The sequence below is a fragment of the Micromonas pusilla genome (assembly GCF_000151265.4).
Source record: "Micromonas pusilla CCMP1545 genomic scaffold MICPUCscaffold_6, whole genome shotgun sequence".
NCBI classification, from domain to species: Eukaryota; Viridiplantae; Chlorophyta; class Mamiellophyceae; order Mamiellales; family Mamiellaceae; genus Micromonas; species Micromonas pusilla.
Window position 1 is genome coordinate 34,081 of NW_003315887.1, and position 17,135 is coordinate 51,215.

The 17,135-nt window shown below is 69.0% G+C and overlaps 10 protein-coding genes across 10 annotated transcripts; 5 read left to right on the plus strand and 5 right to left on the minus strand.

Moving 5' to 3' along the window:
- Positions 1–200: 200 nt before the first annotated feature.
- On the plus strand, positions 201–1,890 carry CNX1E (molybdenum cofactor biosynthesis protein CNX1E; the record flags this gene model as incomplete). The annotated part of the gene is made up of 3 exons (XM_003059019.1): positions 201–790; positions 945–1,638; positions 1,729–1,890. The coding sequence occupies 3 exons, from the start codon at positions 201–203 to the stop codon at positions 1,888–1,890; spliced, it is 1,446 nt and encodes a 481-aa protein (XP_003059065.1).
- Positions 1,891–2,346: 456 nt separating this feature from the next.
- Positions 2,347–3,295, plus strand: MICPUCDRAFT_69324 (uncharacterized protein; the record flags this gene model as incomplete). The annotated part of the gene is given in 3 exon segments (XM_003059020.1): positions 2,347–2,385; positions 2,387–2,521; positions 2,546–3,295. Coding segments are annotated over 3 exon segments (921 nt in total). The 5' UTR covers positions 2,347–2,349.
- A 38-nt stretch (positions 3,296–3,333) lies between these two features.
- Positions 3,334–4,395, minus strand: MICPUCDRAFT_44376 (uncharacterized protein; the record flags this gene model as incomplete). The annotated part of the gene is made up of 3 exons (XM_003059315.1): positions 3,334–3,478; positions 3,503–3,630; positions 3,745–4,395. 3 exons carry the CDS (start codon positions 4,393–4,395, stop codon positions 3,334–3,336), a joined length of 924 nt encoding a protein of 307 aa, XP_003059361.1.
- Positions 4,396–4,563: 168 nt separating this feature from the next.
- MICPUCDRAFT_58515 (uncharacterized protein) lies at positions 4,564–6,690 on the plus strand (the record flags this gene model as incomplete). The annotated part of the gene is made up of 3 exons (XM_003059021.1): positions 4,564–4,642; positions 4,824–5,773; positions 5,946–6,690. Exons 1-3 carry the CDS (start codon positions 4,595–4,597, stop codon positions 6,688–6,690), a joined length of 1,743 nt encoding a protein of 580 aa, XP_003059067.1. The 5' UTR covers positions 4,564–4,594.
- A 41-nt stretch (positions 6,691–6,731) lies between these two features.
- Positions 6,732–8,170, minus strand: MICPUCDRAFT_58516 (uncharacterized protein; the record flags this gene model as incomplete). Its single annotated transcript, XM_003059316.1, has 2 exons — positions 6,732–7,786; positions 8,129–8,170. The coding sequence occupies 2 exons, from the start codon at positions 8,168–8,170 to the stop codon at positions 6,800–6,802; spliced, it is 1,029 nt and encodes a 342-aa protein (XP_003059362.1). The 3' UTR covers positions 6,732–6,799.
- A 425-nt stretch (positions 8,171–8,595) lies between these two features.
- On the plus strand, positions 8,596–10,478 carry IAP75 (chloroplast envelope protein translocase family; the record flags this gene model as incomplete). Its single annotated transcript, XM_003059022.1, has 3 exons — positions 8,596–9,055; positions 9,246–9,429; positions 9,539–10,478. The coding sequence occupies 3 exons, from the start codon at positions 8,596–8,598 to the stop codon at positions 10,449–10,451; spliced, it is 1,557 nt and encodes a 518-aa protein (XP_003059068.1). The 3' UTR covers positions 10,452–10,478.
- On the minus strand, positions 10,442–11,561 carry MICPUCDRAFT_49609 (uncharacterized protein). Its single transcript, XM_003059317.1, has one exon. It carries the CDS (start codon positions 11,533–11,535, stop codon positions 10,534–10,536), a length of 1,002 nt encoding a protein of 333 aa, XP_003059363.1. The 5' UTR covers positions 11,536–11,561; the 3' UTR covers positions 10,442–10,533.
- Positions 11,562–11,677: 116 nt separating this feature from the next.
- On the minus strand, positions 11,678–12,226 carry MICPUCDRAFT_58522 (uncharacterized protein; the record flags this gene model as incomplete). Its single annotated transcript, XM_003059318.1, has 1 exon — positions 11,678–12,226. The coding sequence occupies one exon, from the start codon at positions 12,224–12,226 to the stop codon at positions 11,678–11,680; it is 549 nt and encodes a 182-aa protein (XP_003059364.1).
- A 220-nt stretch (positions 12,227–12,446) lies between these two features.
- MICPUCDRAFT_58523 (glycosyltransferase family 7 protein) lies at positions 12,447–13,935 on the minus strand (the record flags this gene model as incomplete). The annotated part of the gene is made up of 2 exons (XM_003059319.1): positions 12,447–12,744; positions 12,878–13,935. 2 exons carry the CDS (start codon positions 13,933–13,935, stop codon positions 12,447–12,449), a joined length of 1,356 nt encoding a protein of 451 aa, XP_003059365.1.
- A 1,172-nt stretch (positions 13,936–15,107) lies between these two features.
- MICPUCDRAFT_40042 (methyltransferase/phytanoyl-CoA dioxygenase) lies at positions 15,108–17,093 on the plus strand (the record flags this gene model as incomplete). Its single annotated transcript, XM_003059023.1, has 1 exon — positions 15,108–17,093. One exon carries the CDS (start codon positions 15,108–15,110, stop codon positions 17,091–17,093), a length of 1,986 nt encoding a protein of 661 aa, XP_003059069.1.
- Between the last annotated feature and the right edge of the window lie 42 nt (positions 17,094–17,135).

Sequence of the window (17,135 nt, forward strand, 5' to 3'; positions counted from 1 at the left end):
GCGGCTGAAGTGAGAAGTGAAGAGGGTGCTGGCTGGGGGGGAGACGTCACGTTACGTACGGTATTAGTCTACTCGTAGAATAGCGCGACGACGAGACGAGACGAGACGAGACGAATGCGATTCTCGCGCGTTGTTAAATCAATCTGCTCACTCGGGGACGCGCGCTGCCGGGTCCGCGCCCGCGCGCGTCTCTTGCCACGATGACTCCCCCGCCGCCGCCGCCGCACCGGTACCCGATGCTTCCGATGCAAGACGCGGTCGACGTCGTCCTCTCGCGCGCGCGTCCGCTGCCCGCTGAGGAGATCCCGCTGTCGTCCGCGCTCGGCCGCGTCCTCGCGACGGACGTCGTCTCCGCGCGCCCGCACCCGCCGTTCGCGGCGTCCATCATGGACGGCTACGCGGTGCGCGCGTCGGACTGCCCGGGGAGTTTGCGCGTCGTCGGCGCGTCGAGGGCGGGCGCGCCGATGACGTCCGCGATCGCGTCCGGCGCGTGCGCGTACGTCACCACGGGCGCGCCGATCCCCCCCGGCGCGGACGCGGTCGTCCCGCACGAGCGATGCGAGAAGATCCTCGACGACGACGACGACGACGACGACGCTCGCGCGCCCGCGCGCGCGGTGCGCGTCCTCGACGCCGCGACGCCCGGGCTCTGGACGCGCGCGATCGGCTCGGACGTCCCGGGCGGCGCGGTCGTCCTCGAGCGCGGGACGCTGATCGGCCCGCACGAGATCGGCGTCGCGGCGCTCGCGGGCGTCAGGCGCGTTCTATACACTGGTCCCCATACGACCGCGTTGGCGTGGTGAACGCCGATCCTTAAGGACTTTGCCCGGCGTGTCTCTCCGCCCAGGGTCCCTCGCTTTCAATACCCGCCCTCGACGCCTTTCAACTCCAACTGACGCCTATGAACTCCACCCCGACATCGCTTTGTATGGAATGGCCCTCAGGACGTTGCGCGTCCACGGGACGCCGAAGCTCGCGCTCGCGTCCACGGGCGACGAGCTCGTCGACGTGGGGGTCGCTTCTTCGGCTTCTTCGTCACCGAACGAGCCCCCAAGACTCGGCGAGATTTACGACGCGAACCGGCCGATGCTCGCGGCGGCGGCGGTCGCCGCCGGCGTCGGCGTCGACGACGTCGTCGACCTCGGCGTCGTCCGCGACGACCCCGCCGCGCTCGCGCGCTGCGTCGCTGCCGCGCTCGACGCCAACGCGGATATCATCGTCACCACCGGCGGCGTCTCCGAGGGCGACCGCGATCACCTGAAGGAGGTGTTATCCGGCGAGAGCGCCGCGTGCGTTGCGGCGGGGATCGCGGGCGTCGTTCGATTCGGCCGCGTCGCGATGAAGCCCGGGAAGCCGCTGACGTTCGCCGAGGTGAGACGGACGCGGACGGACTCGGACGGTCGCGACGCGGACGGTCACGTCGCGCTCGTCTTCGCGCTCCCCGGCAACCCCGTCAGCGCGGCGGTCACGTTCCAGCTCGTCGTCGTGCCGACGTTGCGGCGGATGCTCGGGTGGGCGGACCCGCGGTTGCGTCGGATACGTTGCCGATTGGAGGCCGACGTTCGATTGGACGCGGAGCGACCGGAATACCACCGCGCAACTTTGCGTTGGGAGACGCCGTGCGCGGCGCCGCCGGGCGTCGCGTCGACGGCGGACGACGACGACGACGACGACGCGGACGAGGCGGACGAGGCGAATGCGTACGCGCGGTCGCTTCCCGTCGCGCAGAGCACGGGGAGGCAGATCAGCAGCCGGCTGAGCAGCATGACGGGCGCCGACGTGCTGTTGGAGTTGCCGAGGGGGCCGGGGACGGCGCGCGGGGGGAGCGTCGCGTCAGCGCTCGTGATCGGGGATCTGCGCGCGGCGGCGATACAGCTCGCGCGGTTTTGAAATTATTGAGGGTCTGTCGATCGCGTCGTAGCCCTAGACTAGCTCGTTGCGGTGCTCTCTTCGGTCGCCCCGGGCGTCCCCGCCTCGCCAGCCGGCGACAGAAATCTCTCAGAAGTTCAAACTATTTGATCACCTCGGTGCCGACTCGTCGTGATTCACTCACTTCGCGCGCGCGTTGACCTCGCCCGCCGCGACCCGCCCGCACCGTCGAATTCGCCGCGCGATGGCGTGGGTCACGCCCGTCGTGAAAGGCGCGACCCCCCCCGGCGTCGGCGGGTGCGCCGCCGTCGTCGTCGGCGACCTGTGCCTCTTCATCGGCGGCGCCGATCGCACCCCGCGCGGCTTCTTCGACGTCTGGGCGCTTCGTCTGGGAGGATCCGCGGGCGGAGACGCGTCCTCCTCCTCCGACGCGTCTGCTTCTGTCGCCGCCGCCGCCGCATTAGACGGCGACGCCGCGCGATGGATCAAGAAGAGCACGACTTGCGCGATGGGCGTGACGCTCCCCGACCGCGCCGGCGCCGCCGCCGTCGCGATCGGCCGCGTGGTGTACGTCCTCGGCGGTCAAGACCCGACGACCGGCGTCTGCTTCAACGACGTCCTCGCGCTCGACTGCGACGCGTGGGAGTGGTCGCGCGTCGCGATCGAGGGCAACTCGCCGCCGCCGAGGAACTCGCACGTCGCGTGCGCGATCCACGGCGGGCGCAGGATCGTGATGTACGGCGGCGCGAACCCGGACGACGGCCCGCTCGGGGACGTGCACGTGCTCGACCTGCGTCCGAACATCGGCGACGCGTTCTGGTCGAGGCCGGCGATCGGCGGGCAAGCGCCGGAGCCGCGAGAGATGCACGCCGCGTGCATGCTGCCCGCCGCCGCCGCGAAGAGCGAAGAGCCGTCCGAGATGATGATCGTCGGCGGCAGGAGCGCGTCCGGGACGGTCCTCGGCGACGTCTGCGTGCTCGACGTGAACGCGATGCGGTGGGCGAGGCGAGGCGACGCCGGCGTCGGGCCCGTCTGCGCGCACGCGATCGTCCCGTGGTCCTTGGGCGAGGAGCCCGCGGGGTTGGTGTTCGGCGGGTTCACAGGCGAGGCCCTGCGCGGGGTGGAGTTGCGCGCGGTGACGTCGTGGACGTTGCAGAGCGTCGTCGTCGGCGCGGCGGCGGGCGCGGGCGCGAGCGGGGGCGGGCGCGGGGGCGGGCGCGGGCCTGGGAAACCGCCGGACGCCAGGTTCGCGCACGCCGCGCTGAGGGTGAACGCTCGCGCGACGGCGACGGCGACGCGCGCGATGGTCGTGTTCGGTGGGGTGACGCCCGCGTTCGATTTGAACGACGTCGTGATGTGGGTCGAGGCGGAGAAGGAGCGAGGAGGGGGCGGGCCCGCGACGGCGGACGCGTCGGATTTGGATTGACGACGGCTTGGCATTAAACTAAAATTCTAATCTCGTCGTCAGTCGTGATCCTTGAAAAACCGCTCTTGGACCTCGAAGTTACGCTCGTACTCGCTCCCCACCGCGCGGTGCGATATCAACGTCCGCTCGTCCACCTCCCCGTTCCCCGGCGTCGTCCCGTCCGGCCCCGGGATGGTCGCCGCGCTGAACCCTCCCGCGTTGAAGTACCCTATGCTCTTGTCCACGATCGCGAGGACCCTCTGGACGCTCGTCTTGTCCTCGATCGCGAGCGGGAGGAAGTTCACGAGGCTGAAGTCCTCCACGAGCTCGCACAGACCGCGCGTGAGCTTGGAATACTTCCGTCGCATCATCCCCATCCCGGGCGCCGCCGAGGAGGAAGACGACGACGACGACGCCGCGCCGCCCCTCTCGCCGCCCTCTTCGCCCGCCGCCCCCACACCCCCGCCCACGCCCGACGGCCCTCGCAGTATCCTGTCCGCCAAGAACGACAAGTCCATCACGTCCGCGTAGTACTCCAAGTTGAAGTCCAACTCCCCGTACTTGTCCATGAGGTCAACCTTGGACAACAGGTTGACGTGCGGCGTCTCCATGTGCAGCATGCTCGACAGCGACAGCATCAGCGCAGCGATGTACTTGGTCGGGTCCGCGCACAAGTGCGCGTCCACGAGGTGCACGACGCAGAGACGCAAGTCGTACGAATCGCTTCCGCCGCGACTTCGCGTGAGCTCGGTGACGATGGTCTTGAGCGCGTCGTGCGCGTTGAAGAGCTCCACCTGTCCCGGGCAGTCCACGAGAAGGTAGCGCCCCTCGCGGACGAGCGGCGCGACGCGCTCGCGGAGCCAGTCGAGGTTCTTCGCGAGGTACTCCATGCAGTACACCATCGCGCCGTTGGGACCCAAGTTGAACTCTCGCATCGCGTCGTCGAGCGTGATGAGCTCCTCCACGCTGACGTCCGCGTCGTACGGCGGGTCGTGGTTCGCGGGATCTAGGTTGATCACCGCGCACGGGCGATTCGTGAGGGAGAAGTAGTGCGCCATCCCGTTGCAGTACGTCGTCTTCCCGCTCCCGGGCGGGCCGATGACGAGCTGGCCGAACCCCATGACTTTCGGCGGGTTCGGGGGACGGCGGCGGCGGCGGCGGCGGCGGCGGCGCGCCGGTCGATTTGGCTCGGCGTCCGCGTCCGCCGACCGCTTCCAGTCGTCGCGAAAGAAGTTTCGATCGATCGACGTTCCTACTAGTGTCTCGAGCTCGGACGGTGGCAGAGTCTACCGCGCGCGCGGACCGACGCCGGACGGACCGATGCCGACCGCGCGCGACATCGCTTTCGAGGTGGATCGCGAGCTCGTGGTGCGCGACCGATCCCTCGCCAGGGCGTCGTCCGAGCCGCGCGTCCTGTCGGCACGCCGCCGCGATGTTAGTTCGTCCGATGAGACCCAGATCTGAGACGCTTACGCCCGTCCCCGTCCCCGCCCCCGTCCCCGCCCCCGTCCCCGTCCCCGTCCCCGTCCCCGTCCCCGTCCCCGCGCAGGACGACACCTTCGCCGGGTACGGCCTCTCGCGCGATCTCTTCGACCCCGAGGAGTGCGCGGTCCTACCCCTGCCCGAGGACGCGCGCGACGTCCCCGCCGCGGGGTCGTTCGACCGAGTCGTCGCGCTCGCGGGGGCGAGAAGAAATCTCCTCGCGCGCTTCGATCACGATCCGTCGTCGAGGGCGTTCGCGGTCGCGCACGCGTCCGGGACGTTCTCCGTCGTCTCCCTCAGCGCGAGCGGCGAGGCGCGCGTGAAGCCGCTGGGAGCGCACGACGGCGGCGGCGCGATGGACCCGCTGCCGCCGTCCGCCGCGGGCGGGGAAGAGGACGCGTCGTCGTCGTCGTCGTCGTCGGGTAGTCGTCGCGGGCTGGGCGCGTCCGTCGCGATGCTGCACGACCGCGGCGCGCCCCCCGCGGGCGACATCTCCGCGGAATACAACAGCGCGGATTTCACCCGCGGCGTCTACGTCGCGTCGAGAGGCGACGGCGACCTCGCGCTGACGCTCGTCGACGACGACGGGAAACCCACGACGCGATGGCAATCGGTGAAGGTGGACCTCCCCGGTTTGGACGCGGGGTTCGTGATCGAGGCGATCGCGCCCAACCTCGCGATCAACCGCGATGCGGTCGGGGTGAAGTACTACTCGCTTCTGGTTTGGGGGCCGGACGCGACCGACGCGACGGGGACGAAGATTTGCGCGCACGCGATCCAGTTGATTCACGCGTGGTCGCGGAACCGCGTGAAGAGCGGCGCGGATAACGTCGGATGGCAATTCGCCAGTCGCGCCGACGCGAGAGGGCCTGGAAGAGCCGCGCGAATCTTGACGAGCGCGACCGCGCCGGCGTGGTGCCACGTCTACTTAGGCGCGCCGCACACCGCCGGGGAGGACGAGCTCGCGCCGCAGTTCGCGGTGGCGACGGAGACGACCGCGGCGGACGCGAGTTTGAGGTGCGTTCTATACACTGGTCCCCATACGACCGCGTTGGCGTGGTGAACGCCGATCCTTAAGGACTTTTCCCGGCGTGTCTCTCCGCCCACCCCACGGTTTCAATCCCCGCCCGCGTTGCCTTTCAACTCCAACTGACGCCTTTCAACTCCACCCCGACATTCGCTCGTATAGAACGGCCCTGACGACGGGCGACGCGACCGGAACCGCCGCGGAGCTCGAGTGGGGCCCCGAGGACGACGAGGCGTACGACGCCGACGCCGCGGACGCGGACGCGGCGAAAGGGACGGGGATCGCGGGCGGGGTCGTGAACCCGCACGACGTCTGGCGCGCCTTTAACGAGGAGGACGACGACGATATGGACGACGGCGGCGCCGGCGCCGGCGCCGGCGACGGGGACGCGCGGCTCGAGATCGTCCGCGTGGACGCGTGCCCCACACTCGGCGTGGACCCGACGCGCCCGGACGCGCTCGTCGAGACGATGTCGGACTTGCAGCGTCACGCCGTCTGCGCGACCGTGGAGGGCGGGATCGGACTCGCGCACGGCGTGCACTGCGTCGTCGCGGCGTTGGCGCGCGACGCGGACGGCGCGTCGCGGAGGGCGACGCACGCGTCGACGATGCCCGCGTTCGCGTACGTCGCGAAAGGGAAGCCGAACCGGCGGTTCGTGCTCGCGTCGTTGGACGGGACGTGCGGGGTCGTCGTGGAGACGAGAGCGAGCGCGTTCGTGTATCGAGCGGCCGCCGGCGGGTCGAAGGGGGAGCACCAAATTTTTGACCCGAAGTCGTCGGATCCGTGCGTGGGCGCGCGGCTTCTCGACGCGGACGACGGCGGCGGCGGGAAGAAACATCTGCTCGTGCTGACGAAGAGCGCGGTGTTTGTGCTCGGAATTCGCGCGTGGAGAGAGAAGACGCGATGAGTTCGTTGGCGATAGGCCTAGTAGTGTACCGCGCGAGTCTCCTTTTGTTTTGGTTTTTCGAGATATTCACACCGTAGGAGAACGCCGCCGCCGCCGCTCGTCGCCGTCGTCACTTCCCCTCATCCTTCTCCGCCTTCTTCGACGCGACCAAGCTCTTGATCAAGTTATGCGGCGAGTTCACGTGCGGCAACCCTTTAAAGTCGTTCTCCGCGAGCGCGCCGGAGAACACCTCGCACGCGCGCTCCGCGCGGACGCACAGCGCCTCGACGCCGTCGCACAACGCGGTGAGTCCCTCCGCCTGCATCCCGAGCTTCCTCTTCGCCTCCTCCACCGCCTCTCTCAAATGACCGGGGATCACCACCGCCTCGCCCTCGCCCGCCGTTCCCGCCGCGGTCGCCGCCGCCTCCGCTTCCATCAACACCTTCACCGCGTTCATAGCCTCCTCCGCGTCTACTTTCGCGAGCGCTTCCTCCGCCTCCGACGGCCCCGATCCCTCCTCGGCGACCTGCTTCTCGATCTCGTTCCACTGCTCGAGCTCGTTTTCGAGTTGCGTCATCACCGCGGTCATCGCCTCCTCCTTCGCGTCTCTGACGTCGAGCAGCGCGTCGCCGACGCCGTCGCCGTCGCCGTCGCCGTCGCCGTCGCCGCCGGGCCCGAACTTGATGTCACCCCTGACGACCATCTCCTCCACCTTGAGCTGAAACTCGGACAACGCGCCCTCGAGCTGCTTCGCGATCTTCGTCCCGAGCTCCGCGCCGTGCTCCGCGATCAGCCTCGCTTTCTCTTCCTTGCACTGCATCTCGCAGATCTCCTCTATGAGCATCTGGAACCGCTCGTCTTCCGGGAGGTCCGTCGGGATCTTATCGTGGATGTGGAAGCCCGGGTAATCGTCGGGGAGGTCGTCGGCGGGCGTCGGCGCCGGTCCAGGTCCGACGGGGCCGCCGCCCGCGGCGGCCACCGCGGACGCGTGGATCACCCCGCCCGCGGGCGCGGCCGCGGGCGCGGGCGCGGGCGCCGCCGCCGCCGCCCCGGGAGCCGCGGACTTGCGCTTTTTGTACTTGAAGCCGTCCTCGACGACGACCTCGCGCGCGGCGGTCTGCGAGACGTGGAGGGAGGGAGGAGGGAGCGTTCAGTGCATCATCGCCGCGCGATATTTAAATTCGTCGCGGCGCGAGAGGGACATTCGCGGGGCGGGACAGCGCGCGATGGCGTCCTCGCGTCGGCGATCGAGCCGCGGAGACGCGTCGGGGGCTGCGACGCGAACGCACCTTGGCTCCTCCGTCCGCGTTCGCGACCTGCGGCGTCGCGGAGTTGAACAGCGACCTGCGATCGATTCGGGCACGTTCGGTCGGTGGCGTGTTTTTTGGCAGTGGGGCGCGAATCAAAAGACGGGAAGACGGTCGAGGGCGCGGAGGGTCCGAGGGGAGGTAAACGCGACGGGGTCGGGCGCGCACTTGCGCCTGTCATCGTCGTTCGGCATCGTGCGCGCGCGAGCGACTCGTGTCGCTCTTGCGCGGCGGGGGCAGTGCCGAGATCGCTCGCGCCCCGACTTCAAAACGAACTCATCACAGCAAGTTTCGGCCGAACCGGCTCACGTCGTCGCGAGGCGGGCCGATGAAAAAAACCTTGAAAGGAAAAGCGACAGGAACCAAAACAATTTCATCGGCATCCAGGTGAAACGTCCCCGATGAAACCTGATACTGTATTTTTCGAGCAGCAGCCTGCGAGCACCCATCCATCCGTCCCGCCCCCTCGCCGTCAGTCTCGCGCGCGCCGTCGTCGTCGCACCGGCTCGCCGTCCCCGCCGCGCGCGTCCGCGTCCGTCGCGCTCTAGCGCGCGTCGATCGAACGACCGACTGAACGACCGATCGCGACGACGCGAGGAGAGGAGAAACCGCCCTCGCGATGACGATCGAAAATGACGTCGCGACGAGCGACGCGACGCCCTCCTCCTCCTCGTCCGCGACGGAGGAGCCCCCACCGCCGCCGCCGCCCCCTCCGCCGCCTCCTCCGCCGCAGCAGCAGGGCGGCCCCCCGCCCGGGTACGACCACCAGGCGCGGTACCAAGCCCTCAAGGACAAGCCGATCGCGGTGGAGTCGGTCGAGATCCAAGGGATCGAGCGCACGCGTCGCGGCATCCTCGAAGCCGCGCTCGAGCCGCTGTACCGCGCGTCCTCGCTCGACGACCTGCGCGACAAGTGCGTCGACGCCAACGGCGCGCTGAACGCGTACGACGTCTTCGAGAGCATCGACATCGTGTGCGACGCGGGCGCGTCCTCGCGACCGGACACCGCGTCCGTGATCGTGCGCGTGGAGGAGAAGAAGCGACTCAACCTGAAAGGCGGCGCGTTCGTGAGCCAGGCGCGTTCTATGCACTGGTCCCCATACGACGGCGTTCGCGTGGTGAACGCCGGTCCTTAAGGACTTTTGCCGGCGCATCTCTGCGCCCACCCCTCGCTTTCAATCCCCGCCCTAGATGCCATTCAACTCCATCTGATGCCTTTGAACTCCACCCCGACGTTCGCTCGTACGGAACGACCCTCAGAGCGGCGAAGGCTCGATGGAGCTCTCCGCCGGCGTCAACAACGCGCTCGGGTACGCGGAGAAGGTGGACGTGGAGATCGCACGAGGGCACGAGCGCTCGAGCACGTACACGCTGTCGTGGCATCAGCCGCGCGTGCGCAACGAGGACGTCGACGTCGTGACGCGCGCGTTTCAATCCGTCACCTGCGAGAAGAGGTGAGACTGCTTCCCATACGACCCCGTATTCGCGTCGCGCGTCGTTTCTTGAGGACTGACTTTCTCTTCGCGCGCCGCTCACGCTTCCCTCCTCGCTTCCCTCGACCAGGCTCTCCTCGTTCGACGAGACCGACCGCGGGGTCTCCGTGCAAGTCTTGGGCGGCGGCCCCGCGACTTTGGAATACGCGCTCGTCTTGAGAGAGATCGCGGACCCGACGAGGCTCGCGTCGAGGGCGGTGCGAAATCAGCTCGGGCACTCGCTGAAGTCGTCGCTGTCGTACTCCATCGGCGGCGACGCGCGCGACAGAGCGGTCCGCCCCACGACGGGCGCGCTGTGGCGCCTGCGAAGCGAGCTCGCGGGGATCGGGTTCGACCGAAACGCGACGCGTTTCTTCAAGCAGGAGGCGGAGGTCAAGGCGTTCAAGCGATTGGCGGAGGGCGTGACGTGGCATCTCGGCGGGAAGCTCGGCGCGCTCGTGCCGCTCGGCGCCGCCGCGCGCGAGGACCAGAGAGGGACGTGCATCGCGGACCGGTTCTTCCTCGGCGGCGTCGGGTCGCTGCGAGGGTTCGAGCCCCGCGGCGTCGGCCCGTCGGACGTCCGACGGCCGCCGAAGGATCCGGCGGCGGCGGCGGCGGCGGGGATGTCGAGCCGCGACGCGCTCGGCGGGGATCTCCTCGCGCAGGCGTTCACCGCCGTGCAGGCGACGCCGACGTGGAGCAAATTGTCCGACATCGGGGTGTACGCGCACGCGTTCGCGAACGTGGGGACGCTCGCGAGGGTGAACACGCCCGGCGTCGCGGCGGCGGCGGCGGCGGCGGCGGGGGAGGGCGGCGACGGGGACAGGCCGTCGAGCGCGAGGGAGTTTCTCGAGGGTTTCCGCGGGTCGTTGGGGGTCGGGCTGGTGTTCCCGCTGCCGGTGGGGAACATCGAGGTGAACTACGTGAAGACCGTGCGCGCGGGGGCGAACGATCGCGTGAAAGACGGGCTCCAAGTCGGCCTCGCGACGCAGATGAGCATCTGACTGTGGATTTTTTTATCACTCGTCGTTCGCGTTCTTCTCGTCGCGCGCGCACGCCCACGTCATCACGTCGCATCGCGTCGCATCACATCGCGGCGATGAGCTCCTCCGCCATCGCTTTCTCCTCCTTCAGCTCCGCCGCGGTCGCGTCCATGAGCCCCCTCGACCGGTCGTCGATCTTCAACCCGGGGACGATGCTCCACCGACCGTTCGCGCACGTCACCGGGAACGAGTACATCAGCCCTTCCTCGATTCCGTACGCGTCGTCGCCGCCGGGGGAGACGACGCCCATGGACGTCCACGTGCCGGGCGCGGTGCCGTTGACCCAGTCGCGCACGTGATCGCACACCGACGACGCCGCGGAGAGCGCCGAGGAGAGCTTCCGAGCGGCGATGATCGCCGCGCCTCTCTGCTGCACCGTTTTCACGAATTCGCCGTCGAGGTACGCGTCGTCGCCGATGGCGGAGCGTATGGGCATGCCGCTCACTTCGCCGTGGTTCACGTCCGGGTACTGCGTGCTGCTGTGGTTGCCCCATATGATGACGTTCTTGACTTCGGACACCGGCGCGCCGGTTTTTTCCGAGACTTGACCGAGCGCACGGTTATGATCGAGACGCGTGAGGCACGTCACGTTCTCCTTTGGGATCTTCGGCGCGTAGTTGGAGAGAATCAGCGCGTTCGTGTTCGCCGGGTTCGCGACGACGACCACCTTGCACCCCGCGTTCGCGTGCGTCTCGAGCGCGCTCGCTTGGCCTTTGTAGATGGCGACGTTCTTCGACATGACCTCCTTGCGCTCCATGCCCGGGCCGCGCGGGAATCCGCCGACCATGACCGCGATGTCCACGCCCTTGCACGCCTCGTCGACGTCCACGGTCGCGACGATGCCCTTGAGGAGCGGATACGCCGCGTCCGTGAGCTCCATGGCGACACCCTTGAGGGACGCCTCCGCGGGCGGGATGTCGAGGAGGTGCAGGACGATCGGGACGTCCGCGCCGAGCATCGCGCCGCGGCACACCTGCGGCGCGAGCGCGTACCCGATCTGCCCGGCCGCGCCGGTGATGAGGACGTGCACGGGGGTCGGCGACATGATATCTCGCGCGTGAAGCCGTGTGGCGGCGCGCGTGGAGTGGAGCGCGGGGGGCGCGACGTTTCGAATGTCGGCACGATCGAGGGGAAAGACGACGCGCGACCACGTGTCAGATTTTTTTCAAAGCGTTCGCCGACAGCCACTAACTTCCGCGCACCGCGGTCGCGCTCTCCCTACTCACCCCCACCCCTAAATCCCCCCCCCTCCCCGTCGGCTTCGGCTTCGGCGGCGGCTTCGGCGGCGGCGGCGGCGGCTTCCACGTCGGCGGCGTCATGCTCGCCGGGAACGCCGTGCTGTAGATGGTGAACAGCGGCGTCTCCTCCGTCCCCGTCAAGATCTGAGCGTCGACGGTCCGCGCGAAGCGACCGACGTCGGGGTGGAGTTGAAAGGCGTCAGATATGGAGTTGAAAGGCGTCGAGGTATGTCGGGATCGAAACCGAGGGGTGGCGGGCGGAGAGACACGCGCGCTGGGAGAGAAAGTCCTTAAGGAATGAAGTTCACAGCGCGAACGGGGTCGTACGGGGACCAGTGTGAAAACAGAAAGCGTGAACGAACGCGCCTCCTCCGCGGACCCGGAGCTGCTCAGCCCGTCCAACGCGTTCACCCTGGCGCTGCTCGCGAGGAACCGCTGCAGGACGTTGTTGTTCGCGTGCCACCGCGGGTTATCCCGAGACTGGTCGTGCCCGCCCATGCTCAGGAAGCGTCCGCCGCCGGGCGGCGGTCGGCCGAACATCCGGTCCAAGCCGCCCTCCGCCGCCTCCGCCGCTTTCCATCCGCCGTGCTTAGGGTCGAGGGTCCATTCAAAGCGACGTCGGGGTGGAGTTGAAAGGCGTCAGTTGGAGTTGAAAGGCAACGCGGTGTGTCGGGATCGAACGCGAGGGATGGGCGGAGAGATGCGCCGGGCAAAGTCCTTAATAAGGAACGGCGTTCACCGCGCGAACGCGGTCGTACGGGGACCAGTGTAAATATGAACGCGCCTTATACTTGGCCACGCGCGCGCAAAACTCGTCGTCTTCGCCGCCCCAGCCCCAAAACTTCGCGCTGTGTCCGTTGATCGCGCGGTAAAACGCCGTCGTCGACATGAACGCCCCGGAGCAGTACTTCGGATACGGAAGGTACCCCCGGTGCGCGAACTGCGACGCCTCCGTGCTGAGGTGCGCGACGTCGCCGCCGCGTCGCAACGCGTCGTCGTATCGGTAATTCACGCCGCTGCGAGGAGGGCGAGGGAACGCGGCGCGGCGCGCGTCGGTCGGTCAGCCGCATCGTCGAAAGGCGTCCATCGCCGCGCCCTCGCGGTGGAACGTCACGCACGTTGAAACCGAGGGGAGATGCCGTGCGACACAGTATCACTGTGCGGGGAGCGGTATGGACCGGCGCCGCGCGAAAGGAGTCTACGTCGTTTAGGTACCTGAGCGGCAACATGTCCACGTCGTGCATGACGACGTACGCCACGCCGTCTCGCTCCGCGTTCATGAACGCGGCGTTCAGCGCCCACCCGCGGTTAAACGCACTCTGGTTACTCTGCTCCGCGACGTAAATCTTAAACGGGACGCCCTGCGCGTCCAGGTGTTGCTTCATGTACGCGGAGAAGACTTCGAGTTGATCTCTTCTGTCGCGGTACGGCACGCAGACGCCCAGGACTTCCTTCTGTCGCCGCGTGCCCGGCGCCGGCGGCGACGGCGCGCTCGCGCGCGTCGTCGCCAGCAGGTCCGGCAGCGGCAGCGGCGCGTCGGCGTCGGCGTCGCCGCCGCGCGCGCTCCCGCCGCCCGCGCCTGAGGAGGACGAGGACTCCGACTCCGTCGCCGCGAGGTGGGAGGGGACGCCGCACGCGGCGCACGCGTCCGTCTTGGCGAGCGTCGTCAATCGCTCCGCCCTCGCCTTGACCTCGGAGAGCCACGCGTTCGCTCTCGCCTCGACGTCTCTGACGCGCGCGTCGCAGGAGGGTTTCTCCGAGGAGATGGACGGCGACGACGACGGGCACTCGGGGCAGTCGCACGCGCGCTTTATTAGCGGCGGCAACGCGGCGGTTTCGTTGTCGTCGACGCCGCGATCGGACGTCGCGCCGTCGCCCGCGCCGCCGCGCGCCTCCCGGCTCCTCAGCAGCGCCTCGCGTCGCTCGGACGCGGACGCGCGCGCCGCGACGCGTGTCGCCGCGCTCGACGACGACGCGACGATCCCCTCCCCCGCCGCGAACGACCCGCCGACGACGCGGCGCGCGACGAGGACGCACGCGAGCGCGAGCGCGATCGTCGCCGCCTGCCGCGCGCGTCCTCCCTTACACCGCGACGACCGGGCCCATCCGTTCGCGCTGTCCCGCCGCGCGCGCGGCTGCGGGCCCACGTGCGGCGGCGGCTTCCCGAGCGGGACGCCCTGGACGAACCGCCTCGGCTCCGACGCCATCGTTCGCGCGCGTCGCACTGAACGATGATTTGCTGACAGCTACATCTACAGCTGTCGAACTTCCGAGTCATTATTCACCGGCGGGATCTCGTCATCCTCGCATACCCTCGCGCGCGGGACCCACGCGGGGCGCGAGCGAGATGGCGCGCGCGGGGCCGCGCGCGATGCTCGCAAGACCGCGCTCGCGCGCGACGCGTCGCCGGTAGCGCGCTCGAATCGAGGTGCGTCGCGCCTCGAGCGCCGCGGCGGCGTCCTCCCGCTCCGCCTGACCTAATAACGCGTCTTCGACGATCGATCGATTCCCCGGCGGCGTCTCCCGCCCGCGTCGCGCGTCGCTCCGCTCGTGGATGATGAGCTGATACGCGAGCGCTAATCTTCTCACGGAGTTCGCCCACGCTTCCGGCGCTCGCCGGCTGGGACTTGACGATAACCACGATTGTCATCCTTGCACTGACACGCGGCGGACGCGACGCGCGCGATCGCGGCGTGCGTCTTTTCTTCTCGGATTCATTATTCATCATTCGGTCCGCCCTCGCGTTCTGTGCTTCGATCGATCCGATATCTGTCCGACGAGCGGGAAGGGACGGGTGCCGTGGGATAAGGTGGCTTGATACCCCACCAGTACGCGGCTTCCATCATGCTTACTATTCTCCCGCGACACGACTTGAAGGCCCTCGTTCAATCGGTGGTCGCGTCGAGGCTACCCTGCCGATGGCGCGACCAGTGAGCACACGTTCGGCACATCTCGTTCGTCTCCGTCCGTCCGTCCGTCCGCAGTTCGCTCGCTCGCTCGCTCGCTCGCTCGCTCGCGCACGCGGGAAGGGACGGGTGCCGCGGGATAAGGTGGCTTGATACCCCACCAGTACGCGGCTTCCATCATGCTTACTATTCTCCCGCGACACGACTTGAAGGCCCTCGTTCAATCGGTGGTTCCGTCGTCGCTTCAAAAGAGTGTGGCGGTACCAGTGAGCACACGTTCGGCACATCCGTCCGCGACCCGACCCGACGGCGACGGCGATCGCATCGCGTCGTCGCGACCCTCGTTCACGCCGCACCACGCGAACGCCCACCCCACGCGACCGACGCTCCTCCTCAACTCCGCTTCTGACGCCTTTCAACTCCACCCCGACGTTCGCTTCGTATGGGCAAACACCCTCCTCCTCCTCCGCAGGATGGTCCTCGCGGTGACGACGTCCGTCGACCTCGGCGACGGCGTCGTCGTCAAACTCCGAGAAGAACGCGACAACGAGAGCGTCCCTCTGCGCACGGGCTGCCGCGTGTGGTCGTGCGCGCGTCTGCTGTCGTCCTGGCTCGCGTCGCCCGCGATCGCGTCGACCTTCGTTCGCGACCGCGACGTTTTAGAGCTCGGCGCGGGCGTGGGCGCGGTGGGACTGACGTGCGCCGCGCTCGGCGCGTCGTCCGTGACGATGACGGACCGCGACCCGGCGACGCTGTCGCTGTCGCACGCGAACGCGCAAATAAACGGTCATTACTCCGGCGTTTCACCCTGCGACGTGTCCGTTATCGCGCTCGACTGGGACGACGTGTCCTCGTATCTCTCCGACGAGACGAATGGTTACGGGCTGATCGTCGCCGCGGACGCGTTGTACCTCCCCGAGCACTGCGCGTCGCTTCCGCGCGCGGTCGCGGCGCACGTCGCCCCCGGCGGCGTCGTCGTCATCGCGTGCGGGCTGCGACGCGCGGGGCTGCTCGAGGAGCTCGTGGCGCAGCTGAGGGAGTGCGGGCTGGGGGACGACTTGGACGTGGACGGGAACGCGCTCGCGCTGCGGCGCGACGAGGGCGACGACGACGCCGCGGTCGCGACGGCGTCGGAGCACGCGCACGACGGCGAGCAGATCGCCGCCGCGGGCGGGTACGTGCTGATAACGGCGCGCGTGGGCGAGGATTGGACGCCGCCAAGCGCGTTGTCGAGAGAGGCGGTGCGAGAGGCGAAGAGAGCGAAGGAGGAGGAGGAGGAGGAGGAGAGTTTGGACGGCGGCGGCGGCGCGGTGAAAAAGGTTCGCTCCGCCGCGCCGACCGCCGCCGCGCCCGCCGCCGCGAGCGACGACGATGACGACGACGACGATGCCGATATCCTGAGCGAGGTGAACTCTGACGCGAACAGCGCGATGGGCGACTTCCTGGACGAGTTCGCGGAGCTAGACGCGAACGATGACGACGACGACGACGACGACGCGAGACGACGCCGATTCGCCGCGAACGCGGCTTCGTCGGACGACGACGACGACCACCACGACGCGCCAGAGTGGCCGCCCTACCGCGTCGTCGTCGCCGCGTCCGAGACGGCGACGTCCTCCCTCGACCCGGCGACGATCGCCGCGTGCGTCGCGTCGTTGACGATCAACGGCTTCGTCGTCGTGGAGGGGAACAGCGACGGCGGCGGCGGGATCGTTCCAGACGAACTCGCCGCGCGAGCGAAGGACGCGTCGGCGACGTACCTCCACGAGCTGCTCGCCAACGGCGTGCGCGACAGACGAGGTCTCGACCCGTGCGCGGACATCTTCCGCTACGCGGAGGTGTGCAGCCGAGCGCGCGGCGGGCGGCGGTACGACGTCACCGCGGAGCGTCGGCGAGCGGGCGCGGCGGGCGAGGGACGAGGCCCCGCCTCGACGGCGGCCGCGNCCACGCCCGCCGCCGCCGCGTGGGACGCCCTCCGCGTCGCGACCGATCCGTTCGTGACGCCGATCCTCGCCGCGTCCGGGTTGATGTCCCCGGACCCGGACGGGGGCGACGGCGCGGGGAGGTCGGTCGTCACCGCGGTCGGGTGCGTGACGTCGAGGCCCGGCGCGCCGGCGCAGCGCTTTCACGCGGACGGCGTGAAGCGCGGGATCGTCAACGTCTTCGTTCCCCTCGTTCACGTCACGAAATTGAACGGGCCGACCGCGTTCAAGCGCGGGTCGCACGCTTGGGACCACGACGCCGCGTACTTGGACGCGAGGCAGAGGAAGCTGAGGGAGGACGCGGAGGAGATCGCGCCGGAGCTCGCGCGCGGGTCGCTTCTGATGTACGACTACGCCGTCGTGCACGCCGGCGGCGGGAACGGCGGGGACGCCGACCGGCCGCTCGCGTACGTCATGCACTCGCGCGCGGGGGTGGAGGACACGTGGAACTTCCCGGACGAGTCCGTGTGGGACTGACGCGATCGCGCGTTCGTTCTCTTATAGTAGCGATGATAGAGT